Raw genomic sequence first — 17,887 nt, 5'->3', positions numbered from 1 at the left:
ATTAACAGGGCTGTGGTAGGGAATTATTGAGAGATTTGGGGGAAAAAACATATTTAATCTGAAACCCCCCCATCCCTGTTTTTAGTTTCAGTTTGTTTTAGAAAATGAAGGCCCTATTTTTATTTCCTAGACATCATTGGCTTTTGCTCTGGAGGATTTAATCAGTCAGGCTTTGTTCCTATAAATTTTGTTATATTCCATACTCATGTCACAGACATTCTCACATTATCACTTTTTGTGTTGTCAAGAAAGTTTACAAATGTCATATAATGTATGTTGCATTCTGTTAAATTTCTAAACTATAACTCTCCATTTATGATACACCAAAAATTTAAAAGAAATAAAAGACTAATAAACATTAGGTTTATTTTGTTTTTTGTCATTTTATTCATTCCTCTTTTTATTGTTTTTTAAAACAAAAGTTATAAGATGATCTGTGAGATTTACAGAATCACAAAATAATGTTAATTTCATTGACATAAAAATTCTGGTTTTTGTCACTTTCTTTTGTACCTACTTTCGATATGTATATCTGTTGTGTGCATAAAGTATAAACAGTTGAGCTATTTAGCGATCTTTCTTAAAATGTTTTTGTTCTCAGTTACAGAAACTGATGAACGTCCACGAGGTGTCTTTATGTGTTTTGCCTCTGTTTTTTGAAACATTTTAGATCAAGTTTGGAGTGAATCTTCAAGGTCTATGTTTTACTCTATGTTTTAGAAAATGTTCTTATAGGAAGATGAATGTTGTTCTAAGATTACCTTCACTAAATTTTTAAGTAATATTGTGGCTCACCTGAGAAGCGTACATTGTGTAAAAGTCCTTTAATACAAAATTGTGTGTGAATTATTTTCTGTTTTCCATTTTGTGCTATTCAGAAGTGTGGCACGTGGACCAGAGACAATTGCATCACTATTAAAAAGTGAGCTTGTTACAGATGTGGAAACACAGGCCAATCCCTCGAACTTCTAAATCAGAATTTGCATTTTTTAAAATGTGCAGTTCTTTGTTGTCTGGATTAAATGTCAAGAAGGATTTACACTTCCAACTCGTCATGCCTTTTCCTGCTGAGCAACATACACAATTGATCATATTGTGAATGATACAAAAACAACACTGAATGATCTTACTGGATGAGTCGGTGTACTCTCCTATGTTCAACCCACTTCTAACACTGTTTTCACACTGCGACAGGTTATTAACTCTTGGTGGCTCCCTAGTACATGTGTATTGTTTTTCAGGGACCTTTTATGTTCAAGGATGTGTCAGTAGATTTCTCTCAGGAGGAGTGGGAATGCCTGGACCCAGCTCAGCGGAAATTGTACGTGGATGTGATGTTGGAGAACTACACGAACCTGGTCTCCGTGGGTGAGGATGAGTTTCTTTCGAATTTCCCACTCCAGTTGCAGGGTTTCGTTTTCTTTATTAGTTAACATTTGTTGGGTACTTCCGGGTTGTATGGTTTCAGATTCCTTCTCTCAAGGGAGACACTGAACGTTACAATTATTGTACCAGTCTTCTTACTTGAGCACAAACTGCATTATAAATTGGAGAATCTCTATCACAACGAATATTTCTTTTATGCACAGGTCATGTTTTCCCTAAGCCAGTCCTGGTCATCTTTTTGGAACAGATGAAGGAACACTGGGTTGTTTGCAGGAAAACAACAATATGTGGCCACTCAGGTAGGTGGGAATGGGACAGCAGATGACACAGGTGAGAGTCCCAAAGTTCACAGAAGATGCTGGACATAATGTTTGTTTTCTGAACTGGGCTTAACTGCAAAGGATTTTGAAAAGCCCCGGTTGATTTCTGTTGGTGTCATAGAGGGCCAACTGGTGTCCAGCATGTCTGTTGCTTGTATATCATCTTGAGTCTCTGGTTCTACTCCAGTGACCTATGTCATCCCATTAGCACTTGGGGCCAAAGACTTTGCCTTCGACCCTAAGGCCTAACATGGTCTGGCTCCCCTTCCCCTGTATTGAGGACCTGGGGAAATCTGCATGTTCCTTTAAAATTGTAAGTTAAGCATTAGTTGTTTTAAGTTTTGTTTTTGTCTCATGAATGGAGTTTATGAAGGAAGTGCTTGAGGTCCGGGAATTTGTCGCAGAAATCCCAGAAACCTTGGGGACAGGTATCATGTATTCTGGTATATAATTTCTAATCCTACGAGCCTTTAAGTTTAGATTCAGTGATTTCATCGCAACCCAATACACCTCCCCAAAATGATACAATCCAGTTTTTTCTTGCCCTTCACAATGTCGTTTTGCTTTGTATGAACTGACGTAGGAAATCTCCATTCTGTATACTCCAGTTTCTTTGTGTAGAATTGTTTAATGTATCCCCTTACCTTACAGAGTTCTTCAATAAATTACAGCCATAGGCGACCTTAGACACACCATGTAGGCAGGTGTTTATGATGAACCTGATTTCTTGATCACTCTCATTTTTCATTCTCTCTGGTTCAGTCCAATGATGCCTGGTGCTGTGCCTGATGTGTTTTCACTTTGTGATTACACCTTGGTCAGATTTCTGCTTTGTATTAACAAGTACTGAGACAACATACCTGATTATACTCCTTTGGTAATAAATGAGTTACAGAATTATTAGGCACTTCATATTTAGGAAAATGTTAAGAAACAGTTTGGTGCTCACGGAGCTGAGCCCGTGAGTGTGTCACTTGTAGAAGCGGTAGGGTTGTAATCTTACGTGGTCCTAAGCTGTCCACGGGGTGCACTGGCTCTAGGTTTTCTCTTCAGGTGCAAGGTCAGCCACCACCTATGAATTGCTGGGTGCTACCCAGCACCAGTTACAGTGCAATATGCAGTTGCTCCTACTTGTATTTGGTGTGGAGGAGGCCAGAAGAGGCTGAGACGTGATCCAAGTACAGCTGTGGCTAGTGACATTTGTAGGGCCGCTGAGTGAGAGGTATGAGGTGTGCAGGTGCCATTTGTTTCTGAGATTAAGGAGAGTCTAAAGCATGAGGCAAGAGAGGCCATTTATATGGAAAAGCCACTGGGTATAATTTGGGTGCGCTGTCAAGTTGTGGGCAGGGTCTGCGGAATCAGTAGGATGGGGCTACAGTGTTATCCAGGAAGTTGGGGACTCACACATGGCACCTTCCTGCTACCTCTGTGGTGTGGAGGGCTCAGCACGGGAATAATAGCCTCTTCCAGGACTGATGTGAGGGAGAAGGCTGCCCCTCCAGCCTTTGTGCTGAAGTCATACAATTCAGTTGCTCTGTGTTTGTCCCTGGGATCTTTAAAGCTCTGGTCCTCACGCAAAATTGTGAGTTCAGAGTGAGGAAGTCCCAGTAGGTTGTGTGTGACCTTGATTCTAGCATCCATCAGTTTCACTCAGCCACAGTTCCCACTGGGATTCCAGTATGTTTCCTCTTCTGTGATAGGCTCCCCAAAGATAGTTGATTGCGTTTTTGGTTTTTATTTACACCTTAGGCATGTGAATGATAGTTTTGGACTCAGTACATTTAAGAAATTTTGCGACTTAATCAACTACGTATCAGCCATAAGTCAGTTGCCATTAAAATTAATGGGCACGTTTGTGTGTTTCTTATCCTACTTTGTTTATGACTTAACTTGTTTCTTTATGTGCTTGGTTGTCAATTGTTGATTGGTCTTGTTTGTTTTGGAAATAATGTTAATTTTACCTCTTTCCATGGCTGAATTTATGTTCCGTTTATGAGAGGTAAAAACTTTACTAAACTGATTGTAAATTTTGTAAAGTTTTATTACTATCTTTTTTTCCAAGGTTTTATTTATTTATTTTTAGAGAAAGGGAAGGGAAGGAGAGAGGGAGAGGAACATCAATGTGTGGTTGCCTCTCCCATGACCCCAATTGGGGACCTGGCCTGCAACCCAGGCATGTGCCCTGACTGGGAATTGAACCAGTGACTGGTTTGCAGGGCTGAGCTCAATCCACTGAGCCACACCAGCCAGGGCAACTATCTTTTAGATACTATTTTTTATTTTAAATTTTGTTAAAAACCACCATTACCTATGTGGCTCATTTGGTAGGGCATTGTCCCGAAACAAAGGTTGCTTGTTTAATTACCTGTCAGGAGACATACATGCCTAAGTTTCTTTATATCTTTGAGTAATATTTCATCGTATGTGTCAGTTTATTATCTTTTTACCTGGGGACAGATATTTTTGTTGCTTCCAATTTTTGGATATCTACATAAAGCTTCTATAAATAGTCAGCAGTAGGCTTTTGTGTAGGTAAACATTTTTAGATATTTGGTTAAACACGAAGGATCACATTACTTGATTATATCACAAAGTGTTTATTTAGATATTTAAAAAAATACTTTATAATGTAAGCTATAGCAGTTGTGCCAATTCTTTTCCCTTTCCCCTCCTCTACCCAGTCACTCCCTTATTTTTAGTTGTGAGAATCCTCCGACTCTTCCCAAGGGGCTGCAGCATTTTACATTTTCACCAGCAATGAATGACAGTTCCAATAGATCCACATCCACAGCAACGTTTGCTGTTGTCAGGGTTCTGGATTCCCTTTGCAGTAGGGGTTTAGTGTTGCATGGATGTTCTGTTTGTATAATTTCATTGTTTTAATGTACATTTCCTCAGTGATATAAGGTGTTGAGGGTGTTCGTAGATACTAATTTTTAATCTATATGTAAGGTGCTTTCTGTTAAGCTGTTTGTCCATTTTTAGTCAGGTGTGTATTTTTACACTGTTGAGGTTGAAAACATCTTTGTATGTCTTCTGTAACATTCCTGTACATGTTGTCTTTTACAAATATTTTTTCCAGCTCATGGCTTCTCTATTGTTTTGTCATGATGAGGATCACTTTTTTGTTTGCTTGTTTCTTTAATTCCTTAAAGATTGATTTGAGGCATGGGAATTGAAGTCCTAACAGTACAGATTGAAAAAGAAAGTGGGTAAAGAATTTGTCTTGAGAAAATGTAAAGCATATAAAATTAATTTGTTTCATTCTCAATTTGTAGTTTTATTTAGTTTTTGAGGTAAATGCATAATGAGTCATGGCTTTAAGGAGACCAGTTGAGGTAGAGCTTTTCTGACATCATATATCAAGTAAAATAAAATTTCCTAATGTATTCCAGAGGTTTGGTACAGTAATAACAATGGTCATTTTTTTGGATTCTCTATCTTTGCTAATGTGAATAATGCTCCAGTGGATATAGTGACATATATACCATTTTGAATTTGTGTTCTTGTATGCTTTGGATGACTCCCCAGAAATGGAATTACTGTGTTATGTGGTAGTTGTTTGGGAATTTTTGAAAAATGTTCATCTTGTTCCTGTAGTATCTGCACCAGTTTATTTAAATCTCACTGACAGTGCATGAGAGTTCTTATTTCTTCACATCCTTGCCAATCTTGTTTGTTAATTTATTTCTTTTAATGATTTTATTTATTTACTTTTAGAGACAGAGGACGGGAGGGAGAAAGAAAGGATAAGAACCGTGAATGTGTGAGAGAGACAGCTATCAGATCTCTCTCACACCCCCAACTGGGGACCTGGACCGCAATCCAGACTTTTTTTGTTTGCTTGATATCAGTCTTCAGCCTACAGTTTCTGTGTTGTTGGGTCAGCTCCTCTTCTTTGTAGTATGTAATATAATACATTCTCCATTTATTGACATGGTTTGAGCACTCTTGTTATGCAAACTAGAAAAACATATTTCAAAGACACTCATAAATATCAGGATCATTGAACCCATTGTACCCTCCATTTCTCCAGAATGAAAACTGGGAATAGGGAGAATTTTTATAATATGGCCATTGTGTGTCATGGGTGCTGATTTGTATGGTTGCCAAATGTAAGTGACTGTTGGTGCCTTTTGATTGAGTTTTTCTCATTGTTTCTTTTTTGGTCTTGTTTTGAAGGACTCACAATTGTAATATATTCAATAATTGCTCAACTTCAACATACCTAAGTGTTATACCTGTGAATCTTTATTTTGTATCTTTCAGCTCTATCATCTGAAGACAAGCAGGCCTTGTTGCGAAAGCCAGGAATAGGAGATTTTTTCTCTAAAATAATACTGGTAAGATATCAAAGGTGTGCCTTTGATAATGTAATGAAAGGCAGATAAAGAAGAAGAAAAATGTTAAAATGGGATAATTATTCATAATGCTTGTTATCCAGAGGTTAAAGATAGAACACATTTGGGGAAGTTCTTAGTTTAAGACAGTTACATTTCCAGACCAATGTGTTTCTAAATGTGGAGCCCGAAAACAATTTTCTAAGTGTTTATATTTTTCCGAAGCTATCTGGAAAATCTATGAACTCTTATAATTCATAGTGTTCATAATTATTTGAATTGTCTTAAATGGACAGTGGGATTAAACTTTCAACAGTTGTAAAATTTAATGAATTTAATGCACATATAAAATATAAATGTGATCAATTTGGCATTCCCTTAATTAAGGAATTATTATTATTCACTGAGAAATAATTATTTCTTTTATTCCAGTATTAAAATTTTATGGTATTGGTGGGTATTTATGATTCAACCACCATGGTTTAATAGTTCAGAGAATAGTTATTTGGGAATAAGTTTGCATGTATAATGAAGTTATAGGTGGCCCTAAAGGCCTTTGTGTCTTCATTGATAACCATCAGAATACATGTAATGAAAAGAGATGTTATCAATGAAGTGAAAATTTGAAATTAACCACAAATCAAATCGTAACAAATATAAGAATACTTATCTTCCACAGAACCGTTGTAACGTCGGAAAAGTCTTTGACCAAATGTCAATTCGCTACACAAATCAGGTTATACCTTTTGTGGAGAAGTCCAGCAAACTAAGTGAATGTGTCCGATTACTTAATGAATCTACAAATAGTACTGAAGAAAAGAATATTCCCAATGTGGGAGATGTTTCCAAATGTTTTCCATGTGGGAAAGTCCTCAGTAAAATGCTTAATCTAAATGGAGTTAAGGAAATGTGTACTGGAGAAAAACAAAAATGTAAAGAATGTGGTAAAACATATAATTGGCCTTTCAGTCTTACTCTGCATCAGAAACTATATACTGGACAGAAGCCTCATATATGTAGAGAACGTGGCCAGTCTCTTAGGTGGTTCTCAACTCTTGGTATACACAAGAGAATGCATACTAGAGAGAAGCCCTATAAATGTAGAGAATGTGATAAAGCCTTTTGCCGGTCCTCAATCCTTATTCAACATGAAAAAATTCATACTGGAGAGAAGCCTTATAAATGTAGGGCATGTGGTAAAGCCTTTCGCCAATCTTCTACCCTCATTAAACATCAGAAAATTCATACTGGAGAGAAGCCCTATAAATGTAGAAAGTGTGGTAAAGCCTTTCGTCAGTCCTCAACCCTTATTTGCCATCAGAAAATTCATACTGAAGAGAAGCCTTATAAATGTAAAGAATGTGGCAAAGCCTTTAGAGTTTCCTGGGGACTTACTCAGCATCAGAAAATCCATACTGGAGAGAAGCCTTATAAATGTAGTGAATGTGGTAAAGCCTTTCCCCATTCCTCAAACCTTACTCAGCATCAGAATATTCATACTGGAGAGAAGCCATATGAATGTAGAACATGTGGTAAAGCCTTTCGCCAGTCCTCCACCCTCATTCAACATCAGAAGATTCATACCGGAGAGAAGCCCCATAAGTGTCGAGAATGTGGTAAAGCCTTTCCCTCCTCCTCAGCTCTCAATAATCATCAAAAAATTCATACTGGAGAGAAGCCTTATAAATGTAGAGAATGTGCTAAAGCTTTTCGCTGGTCCTCAACCCTTATTCAACATGAGAAAATTCATTCTGGAGAGAAGCCTTATAAATGTAGAGAATGTGGCAAAGCCTTTAGGGTGTTATCAACCCTTACTCGACATCAAAATATACATACTGGAGAGAAGCCTTATAAATGTAGGGAATGTGGCAAAGCCTTTAGCGTGTCCTCAACTCTTACTCAACATCAGAATATACATACTGGAGAGAAGCCTTATAAATGTAGGGAATGCGGCAAAGCCTTTCGACGGCTGTGGGCTCTTACTCAACATCAGAGAATTCATACAGGAGAGAAGACTTACAAATGTAGTGAATGTGGTAAAGCATTTTTCCAGTCCTCAACCCTTATTCAACATGAGAAAATTCATAGTGGTGAGAAGCCTTATAAATGTAGAGAATGTGGTAAAGCTTTTCTCCGGTCCTCAACCCTTAGTCAACATCAGAATATTCATACTGGAGAGAAGCCCTACAAATGCAGAGAATGTGGTAAAGCCTTTCGCCAGTCCTCAACCCTTAAGTGCCATCAGAAAATTCATAGCGGAGAGAAGGCTTATAAATGTAAAGAATGTGGCAAAGTTTTTAGAGATTCTTGTGTCCTTACTCAACATCAGGAAGTTCATACTGGAGAGAAGCCTTCTAAGTGGAGAATGTCTCAAAGCTTTTAATGACTCCTGAAAACATACTCATCCTCAGAAAATTCATAAAGATGAAAAGCCATGTAGTTGTAGGGAATTTGGAAGGCCTTCAGGTGTTTCTCTGCCCTTATTTGTCATCTGAGTAATCATAGTTGAGAGAGGTCTTATAAATATGAACTATTTGGCAGATCCTTTATTAACTCCTCAAAACTTATGACACATCAGGTCGTTCATACTGGAAAAATCCATATAAATGAATTTTAAGTGCCAAACTTTTTAATCATCAGTAGGTCTTATCCACCATGGGAGTATTCATTCTAGAGGATAATCAAATATAGAGAATGTGGCAAAGCTTTTAACTTGTGTTCAATACTTAAGTAACATGAGGAATTGATGCTGTGAGGAATTTAAGAAATCAATGATTTTCAATCCTCATTCAACATGAGAGAATTTATATTAAAGAGAAGTCTTGAAAATTTAACAAATTTGGTAAAGTTTTTAATCCTATTTCATAACTTTGTCAATATCTAAAAATTGATACTGGAGAGAACATAGCAAAGGAAAAAATGAAAAAGCTGTACCCATTTTCAAACGCTATTCAACACCAGAATTTATTTTGTTTCTAGGACTAGTGACTCTATGGTTTTAGTTTTGTTACAGGACAAAGTGCAGGGTCCAGAACATTGATAGGAATACAATCTCAGCTATATAACAGTTGTTCCATTTCCAGGTACTCCAGTTAGGAACATTGAAGAGGTGTCTTGATGCAAATATTGCCTACACTGATTTTGATTGTTTGTACATTGTGTTCATTTTTTTTAAAAGCATATATTTTCCCTAGGTTGAGAGGTCATTCTATCTTGTGTCCTGAATATGTATTCTTTTGATTGTGGATACAATTTTCTAAATGAGCAAAATCAATATCTTCTACTGTGTCACTGAGGGCCACTGTTTTCTTGTTGATTTTCTGTCAGATCTATCTATGGATGTTTATGGAAAGTTAAAGTCATGTACTATGGCCCTAGGCTCAATATAAAAATTGCAGTTACTCTCTATGTATCAATAATCTCCTAAATGTAAATAGAGTACATGATCAATCCGAGAAGGGGAAAGTAGCCATAACTGGTATGGTCCTCAGTTGGGCATGTCTCACAAAGCAAAAGATCTCCGGATCCATTCCAGGTCAGGGCACATGCATGCGTTGCAGGGTCAGTCACCTGTGGGGCACATATGAGAGGAAAGCCTTCAACATTTCCTTCTCACATCTATGTTTCTCTCACCTTCTTTTCTTTTTTCCCTCTGTAAAAATAATTTAAAATATTTCTTAAAACGGGGCAGTGAATAAATAGAACAAGAGCTAAGATTATGCTGTCTACAAGAGACAGAGTTTAGATGAAAAGACACAGTGGAAGTGAAAAGATTAAAAACAAAAATATTCACCATTACCTTTGGGCGCCAGAAAAACCTACTCTGCAGAGAATTCTGTTCTTTTGAGACATCTGATAGTGGACTGTGTACACATAATAGATGTGAGAAGGACCGTGCTAATAGTGAGCTTACCTGTGTGGTAGAGGTGACTTTAATGGAGTCACCATGTGAGCAGTTTTTGGTTACCCATACTTATTTTGTCAGGTCCTCCAGCAGGTAACTGGAAGTCTCATGGACCTTGTTAATAGTGAGCTGACCTGTGTGGTAGAGGGAACTTTAATGGAGTCACTATGTGAGCAGTTTTTAGGTACCCAGAAACTTATTTTGTCATGTCCTCCAGTCAGAGAAGGCCTCATGGGTAACTCAAGCAAAGTTGTTTTTTTTTAAATATTAGCTATTTAATTGATGATTGTTTACTTTTTCTTTTAAAATTGGAACTCCAGTAAAGAAAGATGCCGTTTTGGGAAATTCATTCACTTTGAAATTTTAAAATGCTGTGGTCTCCATACTTGTGCAAACAAAAAAAGGTAAAACAGGCTCTAAAAAGAAATAACTTATTTTGTAATCACAAAAGGATTAGTTTAGCAAGAGAATATAACCCCTGTAAACAATACACCCAACAGAGGAGCACGTGAGTATAGAAAGCAAATACTAATGAACATAAAAGGAGAGATTCCCCTATTGTGGTTATTGAGTAAGAATTTGTTAAATATGGATAGTAGACCTTACAAGATCTGTGACTTAAAATTATTTTCTCTCTTTTGATAAACGTATTTTTACTAATGTGATAATGTCCTTCATTAAACAGAGCATTAAATTTAATGAAGACTTATTTTTTGACTTATTTTTAGTGATTTGATTGAACTTGCATCACTGAAAGGTGAGTGAATAGCATAGTCACCTGTGTTGATTTAGTGTTACTCCTCGGTGCCAGTATTACCTGTGGGGGCTGGTGGCCTTAGATAGGTGGCCCAGCGCTTTTGGCTCCTAGGCCTGGGTCAGACCTAAGTGGTGCTCAAGGGCTGCCTTAGAGAAAAATCAGCTTGATCCACTCTCCCTTTGTTTCTTTGTAAATTGTTCTTTATTTCACTCAGTGTATCTTAGTTTCTGACTGGATCTTTTTTATACTGTTGAAGCCCTCACTAAGTTCCTTGAGCAACCTTATCACCAGTGTTTTGACTGATAGATTGCTATGTCCATTTTGTTTATCTCTGGAGTTTTGATCTTTTCTTTCATTTGGGCGGTGTTTCTTTGTGTCCCCATTTTAGCAGCTTCCCTGTGTTTGTTTCTACATATTATGTTGGGGGCGGGAGCAATTGGCTCGAAAGGCTGTAACCCCAGCACTATGCCCTGAAAGCAGAGGTGATAAAATCAAGGCTGATTGCAGCTCTAGGGTGTTACAGTCATCCGAGTGAAAGCAGGCCAGCAGTAATAAAAGGAGAGAGTATCATCTGGTGCCAGGCTGACCTTCACATGGGGTGCTCTAAACTCTGTGCATGAGTTACCCTTATGCTGTTTGACTTCATTTTATAATGCTTGTTAGAATTCCTGCACATATACTTCTAAATAAAACAGCACGAGAAGGGTTCTGGCAGCATTTTCCCCTTGAGAAATTGTCCACCCTTTTCTCCCCAGGAACAAAGCAAGCAGTTTTCGGGTCAGTTTTCACCCGCACCATGAGTGTTTGCTGGTCAAGGAACTCCTTGGTTTTAGGGAGAGTGGCTTTGACTCCATGTCTGGTAGTGTGGCCTCATGTAGTAGGTGTCCTATAGGGTCCAGTGGCACAGTCTTCCCTGTCACCAAAGGTGGGTGCCTGAGGCGCGCCCTTCGTGCAGACTGAGTGCGCCCTCCTCCTGGAGTTGAGCCTTGGTTGCTATTGGCAATTCAATGGGAGAGATTTACCCAGGACAGTCAGCTGCAAGGACTGGCTGTGACCACTGACCACCAACCTCTGCCCTCTGTGGAGGATCAGCTGTGCAGGGGCATGGTAGTGGTGCTGTGACATGGTCTGTCCACTGGGTGTGCTGGCTCTGGAGTTTCCCAGGGGGTGCAGGCCAAGGTCAGCCCCCACCTGTGTTTGCTTGGGGCCACCCTGCCTGAGTTAAAAAGCAATTGGACGTGGCTGCTAATGTGCTGTTCTTGGAGGTTCCCAGGCTACACCAAGCTGTGTATCTAGGCTGGCTGATGCTGGTTTGGGTCCTGGGGCTCACTTAGGCCAGCTAAGAGGATTTAGGAAGTTGTGAAGCAAGAGCCAAGACCAACCATTCACATGGGAAAGCATCTTGGATAGGCCTGTATGTTGGGTGGGGTAGTCTCCAGGGCTCTCCAAGGCAGGGTAAAGAGTGTGAGCCGGGTTGATAGAGTCTCAAGATATGATACCAGCTTGATGGCTTTGGGGCTATGTGTAGGGAGGGTTCAGAATTGAGACCATGGCCTCTGCTCACCTTGATGCCAGACACTTCAATTTCTTCCTCTGTGGCAGGGGTGCCTTTCAAGCTCTATCCTGGTGCTGGAGCACAGAGGGAGTGAGCCTGTGTATGGGTTCTTTTGAGGAGCAGCTTGGGGCTCCAGCAGTTTCTCCCACTGGATTTTGCAGCCAGAAGTTGTGGGGACTTATTTTCCTGGCAATGGAATCCTCAGCTGGGCATCCTGGTGTGGGGCTGGGACTCCTCACTTTCTAGGTATCCCTCCTGTATTTTTATCCCCCACACATGGGTGTGGGACTGGCTTGTTGTGTGTCTGCGCCTCTCCTACCAGTCTGCATTGATGCGGTTTCTTTAATTCTATAGTTGTCAGACTTCTGTTCAATCTTATTTCTGATGGCTGTGAGTCAATGTCTATATTTTAGTTGTAATTCTGATGTGGTTATGGAAAGAGGAAATCATGTCTGTACGAAGTCATCTTGACCGGAAGTCTGCATTTATATGTTTATGAAGAAATTTTCATTTAGAAAGTCACATGTAGAAAAAGAGGGCTCAGGGAACAAGAGTTAGGGTCAAAAGAAGGACCCTTGGGATTAGGAGAAAGAAAAGGCGAAGGTTACTTGCAGGGTGGGAGGGAAAGGGAAGGGGAAAGGAAAGTTATGTCGGCATGCCTTTGTATGAGTTGGGGCAGTCTTTGGTCCCCGTAGGTGGTGGGGTGCTCTGCTGTGTTTGGTGTTTAGGAGAGCAGAGCTCATTCTTTTTGCTGTATAAGTCTGGGGACTTCCATGTTTGAGAAATGCTCACAATAAAACACTGGGACACAGGACTTGAGCAGTAACTGAGGCAGTTGAAAGCCAAATCAAGGTGCTCGGGCTGAAAAGATGGAGCTGGCTGCTTTTATCCTAACGCGAGTAAAGCACTCCCATTCCCCTCTCCCCCTCCTCCTCCGTTTTTCCATGCTGCATACTGTGGAGTTACAATCTAACATGATTAACTAAATTAACTGAGGGTGATAATTACCTGAGTGGGGATCTGGTTATAGGTCTGTCTCCAGCTCTTCTTTGAAATCTCTCTTATCTTGTTTGCTGGGCTGTCTAGCTACATATTCCCATTTCCCAGAGTTTGGTGATGACTGATCTCCCCCTCTTTGATCTCAGATATCCTTTGTCCTCAGAAGCATTTGTGCTGAGCTGCGGAATACCCCTTTTCTGATTTGTAAATATGCTAATACTGTTAACTCTGGCTCAGAGACCCTTAATTACATTTGCCCTTTGCAGCTAATTATTTTCTATTGGTTTGGGAATCATCAGTTTTCATGCCCCTTACAATTCCCCCTTGTCTCTTCTGGGAAATTGACTACTCAAACCATTTTATTTATTCTTTCAAACATAAGAAGGATTTCTCGACTTTCTTACAGCAAGGATTTTCTTTGGTCTTTAGGAGGAGGAGATTATGAAAAGTTGCTGGCATTTGTTTAGTTAGTGCAATCTCAGTTAGCCTCTGAACTAAACCTCTAATTCAGGGAATATACCTGCTACCACTATACGGGATACGAGAGCTAATGAGATCATTTCTTTTTAATTGCCAAACCAATTTTTTAACTATCCTGTTATAGGATTGTCGATGCCTGAGTTTTCCGCTAGTTCATTTATAGGGTAGTCAGTCCCTGCAGAGCCTTAGTGATAGTTTTATCACGGGCTGTATTATTAGAGATAAATGTGCAATACTGTCCCCTGAGCATTTATACATATATCTCCTTTTTTTTTTTTTTTTGCCAACATCATATCTAGTGCCAATCTATTCTCCCAGGCCACTCTACTGGTGGCATCTAGTTGTTGAGCTATTCCTTCTATAGCATTTCTAGTATAATTGATAAATCTCTGCTAGTTATAGTAAATATAATTCATTCAATCAATATTTTTATTAATGGTCGACCTCCAGAAAAGCACTGACTCAAATCCTGCTGCTATTTGATTTCTAGCTTTGAATTTATCTGGAGCTTCTCTAGGGACCCTAATGACATCGATGTAGATGTGAGGATTGAATGATCCATTAGGCGTTGTCGACCTCTTTTGTCACTATTTTATATTTAAAATCCCTCCCATTTCCTTGGGGCCTTGAAAGAACTTTAGCTACTTGTATAACCAAGACACTAGCTACCAGCCATAGCCATGCAAAGGCACCCTTCTTCCCTTATCCCCCAACTACAGGCTCTGGGGAACTGCTGGGGATCTGGGGATCTTCCTCTGTAACAATTCCCTCTCTCAGACTTAACACCCTTTATCTTATAAAGGACAATGGGCAAAGGTCCTGTGCTCCCCTAGCTGCTTCAAGCTGAACATGGGGAATGGACTCCTTGAATTCCCCTGATGACAAGACTCCTAAGGTCTCTCATCTGGGCCCTATCCTCCGGCCTATCATTATCCCATTTAGGATCTATATTGGGAAACTTGTTTGGCCGGGACAATTCCCAGACCAGGAGGATGCTTGTTTTTCCATATTCTTATAGCAGCCCATCTGATTATTTCTCTTCCTTCCCCACTGAAGAGGATGCCTAGAATGAACATTAGTTCCTTCCATGTGTAACAACACTCTTAAGATATAGGCATGTCCCCCCTGCTGAATCAGTGAGGCGGTTGAGGGCCCTCCAGTTACAGCCCTAGAGGTGGTGTCAATTGGCAGCCAAGCCACCACCACTGCCGCTTGTACCACAGTTTGAAGAAAAGCGCCCTGAATTTTTGAAGTGTCACTTTCTATTTTTTTCCCTCCTCTCTCTGTGTTGGAGAGGCAGACACCCTGCCATTTTTCTAACCCGTAGCATTGTTCTCAGGACTTAGTAGCTTTTTAGGGAATTAGATGGCTGCTCCGCTAGCAACCCTAACATTGCCTCTCCTTGCAGCTCTAGTAAGAAGTATTCAGATGCAAATTAAATTGCTTTTAGTTACCAGGGGTGGAAAGAAAAGCTGCAAGCAATTTCTTTAGGGAAATTCTCAAGGTCCTGTTTGTATTGCTGTAATTCCTTTCTTAAGAGTAAATTTCTGCCAGTGCCCTGCTAGTTGGGCACCTGTTAGGTGTGCCTGGCCTGATCCATCTGCACTGTCTGTTCGTGGTGCCTCTGCCTGGTTGGCTGCCAGCTGGCCAGGGCTACAAGGTGGCAGGAAACAGGACAGAGGGTCCCAGGCTTTATCTTCCCTTTTTTTTTCTCTTTTTTTTATTTTTACAGGGAAGAGATCTGCGGATCTACTGGTAGGTGGTGACCAGCTGAAAGCATATTCCCTCTCTTCCTTAAAACCTGATGTCTGATTACTCACATATGTGAAGGACAGAGAAAAGTGACACTCAAATGGATAAGAAATGATTAGCAAAAGAGAAATGTGATAAGCAGGTTAAGAAAACTTTGAAGAGGGACTAGAGACACAGATGTTCAGAGTTGTGTAAAGATCATAATATTTATAACCTGGGAAAATGTGATAGGCAGGTTAAGAAAACTTTCAAGAGGGACTTGAGACACAAATGTGTTGTATTAAATGTGGTCGTGGGTGCGGAAGCAATTCCAGCAAGGAGAATGAGTCGGTTGGAGGGCTGCCGCACGCTCTGGCAGGTCAGCAATGAGCAGCGCAAAGACTTCTCCTTTTATTGAGTTTTACAACTATACTAAAAATAGAAATCAATAGGGAGGGTAAGGAATGAGCTCACAGGCACATTCCAATATTGATTACAATATACGATTACTTACTTGGGATTACAACAAAAGGAGGTTAATATATAAACTATAAAGAATGTTTCCTGACAAACAAAAGTATATATCATCTATAGATTCAAAAACAGAAAAAACAGGTATTCAATCATCTATTCTTTTAAGACTATGGGAACAGCTACACTGTTCCTTAAACATTAACAGAAAGCATGCAAGGTTAAGCACTACCAGCACTACCGGTGCTCGGCTTTGTTTGGTTTCCTTGGCAACATCAGGGAGGATGGAGCACTGAGCAAGATTCCTTTTAAGTCACAGGATGTGTTGAAACCCTGAGGCCTGATCAGTCAAAGACTTTTGGCGCCAGCGAGTCCAGCTCGCCAGCTTGGGTCATAGAACACCTGGACTGAGAGGCATGAGAACATGCCTCAGTTTAAGAACCTTGATTTCCAGCATCACAGATGTTTAGAGTTAAGGAACATTTATCATCTGAGAAACAATCAGAGTTAACCCAGAGTGTAAAGGGCATAATATTTATAACCTGGGAGAGGAAATGAGGCTGGAGACTTGAACAATCAGTACATTTATCATCTGAGAAACAATCAGGGTTAACCAAGAGGGAGGGGCACCTATCATGGAATATTTATCACCTAGGAACTATGCATGCTTAGCAAGTTAAGGAAACTTATGCATGAGCTAATTGATACCCTTAGTTTATTTAGTCAATCTCGTTAGATTGTAACTCCGGAGTATCCAGTAGGGAAAAACAGAGGAAGTGGAGGAGGAGGAGAAGGGGGTTAATTGCATTAGGATAAAAAGTGGCCGACTTGCAAATCCGTGAATAAACAAATGCCTCCTTTACTGCATAACTCCTGTGTCCCAGTGTTTTATTGTGAGCATTTCTCACACACATAAGACCAGAAAACAGATTGCCCCTTAGTGGGTTCTTTTGGCCAAAGGAGACAACAATATTTTACCATTTTCTGTTTCTCCTTACTCTGGGTCTGGGGATCTTCTCCCCACTAACCCCACCATGAGCTCAACCTCCTATACTGGAAATTTGTCACCCATGGCCCGTGAACTCAACCCTCCCATTGTTACAAAAAAGGGGTGTCCAAAAAACACCCAGAGCTTGTGGCTGGGGCGTGGGGAAAAGGAAGCAGCTTTTAAGATGCCTTTGCATGCTTGGGGCTAGTGGCTGGTAACTTCGTTGCGCAAATGGCTTTGATGGCTTCCAGGGCCCAGGAAGATGGGAGGGGTCTTGGACCATGGGATGGTATTGAAAGAGCTTACAGAGCCTGCATAAGGTTCTGTGAAAGGTCAGAACTGGTTGCCACACCCACTGTGTCAGAGCACGCAGTCGGACTTAAAAAGCAGCTGCAGACATTTTAAGAGGGGCTTCCCAGGCGGCTTTAAGAAGGACGCTCTCCATGTGGTTTTGAGAAGGTTCTCCATGCTGTTTTGAGAGGGAAACACCATGCGGCTTAAAGAAGGCAGTTTACAAGGAGACTGAGAATCCACTTTGTTCTGCATTGAAAGCTGTCGGGCACCACAACACAGAAAGACCTCCCCAATCAGAATTGAATGACTGGCAGCTACCGGTAAAGCTAAACTGTGTCTAGGAAGTAGGGAAACGGTATTTCTAAGTTTTCTAAAACTAGCCTGGTTTGGTAGGGGGAGGCAGAAATATGTGTTTGTGGGTGTTTTAAAGAACATAAGACAACAGCAGAAATCCACAAATAATCTAAATCTACATAACTTAAATAAACAGTTCTTTTTCTTTTCACTAAACTCTGGTATTGAGAGTTATAATTCTGGCGGCGGGCAATCGGGCCCCTAACTAAACAGCCCGTGGGTTCTGTTTCAATCAGAGCAGCCCAGGGGTTCTGTTACACCGTACCGGAAGTTTCTTGTCCATGCCCTCTACATTCTCACTAATAGAT

General features: G+C 40.2%; 1 protein-coding gene across 1 annotated transcript; it reads left to right on the top strand.

Annotated features, from left to right (window-relative positions):
• Window positions 1–810: 810 nt before the first annotated feature.
• LOC149995353 (uncharacterized) lies at window positions 811–10,649 on the top strand. Its single transcript, XM_090259464.1, is given in 5 exon segments — window positions 811–1,368; window positions 1,590–1,685; window positions 5,976–6,049; window positions 6,726–8,404; window positions 8,406–10,649. Coding segments are annotated over 5 exon segments (2,028 nt in total). The 5' UTR covers window positions 811–1,223; the 3' UTR covers window positions 8,440–10,649.
• The last annotated feature ends 7,238 nt before the right edge of the window (window positions 10,650–17,887 follow it).

This window comes from Furipterus horrens, unplaced genomic scaffold, assembly GCF_987537825.1.
Source record: "Furipterus horrens unplaced genomic scaffold, mFurHor1.1.pri manual_scaffold_13, whole genome shotgun sequence".
Classification (NCBI taxonomy): domain Eukaryota; kingdom Metazoa; phylum Chordata; class Mammalia; order Chiroptera; family Furipteridae; genus Furipterus; species Furipterus horrens.
This window is presented reverse-complemented; position numbering and strand designations above follow the sequence as displayed.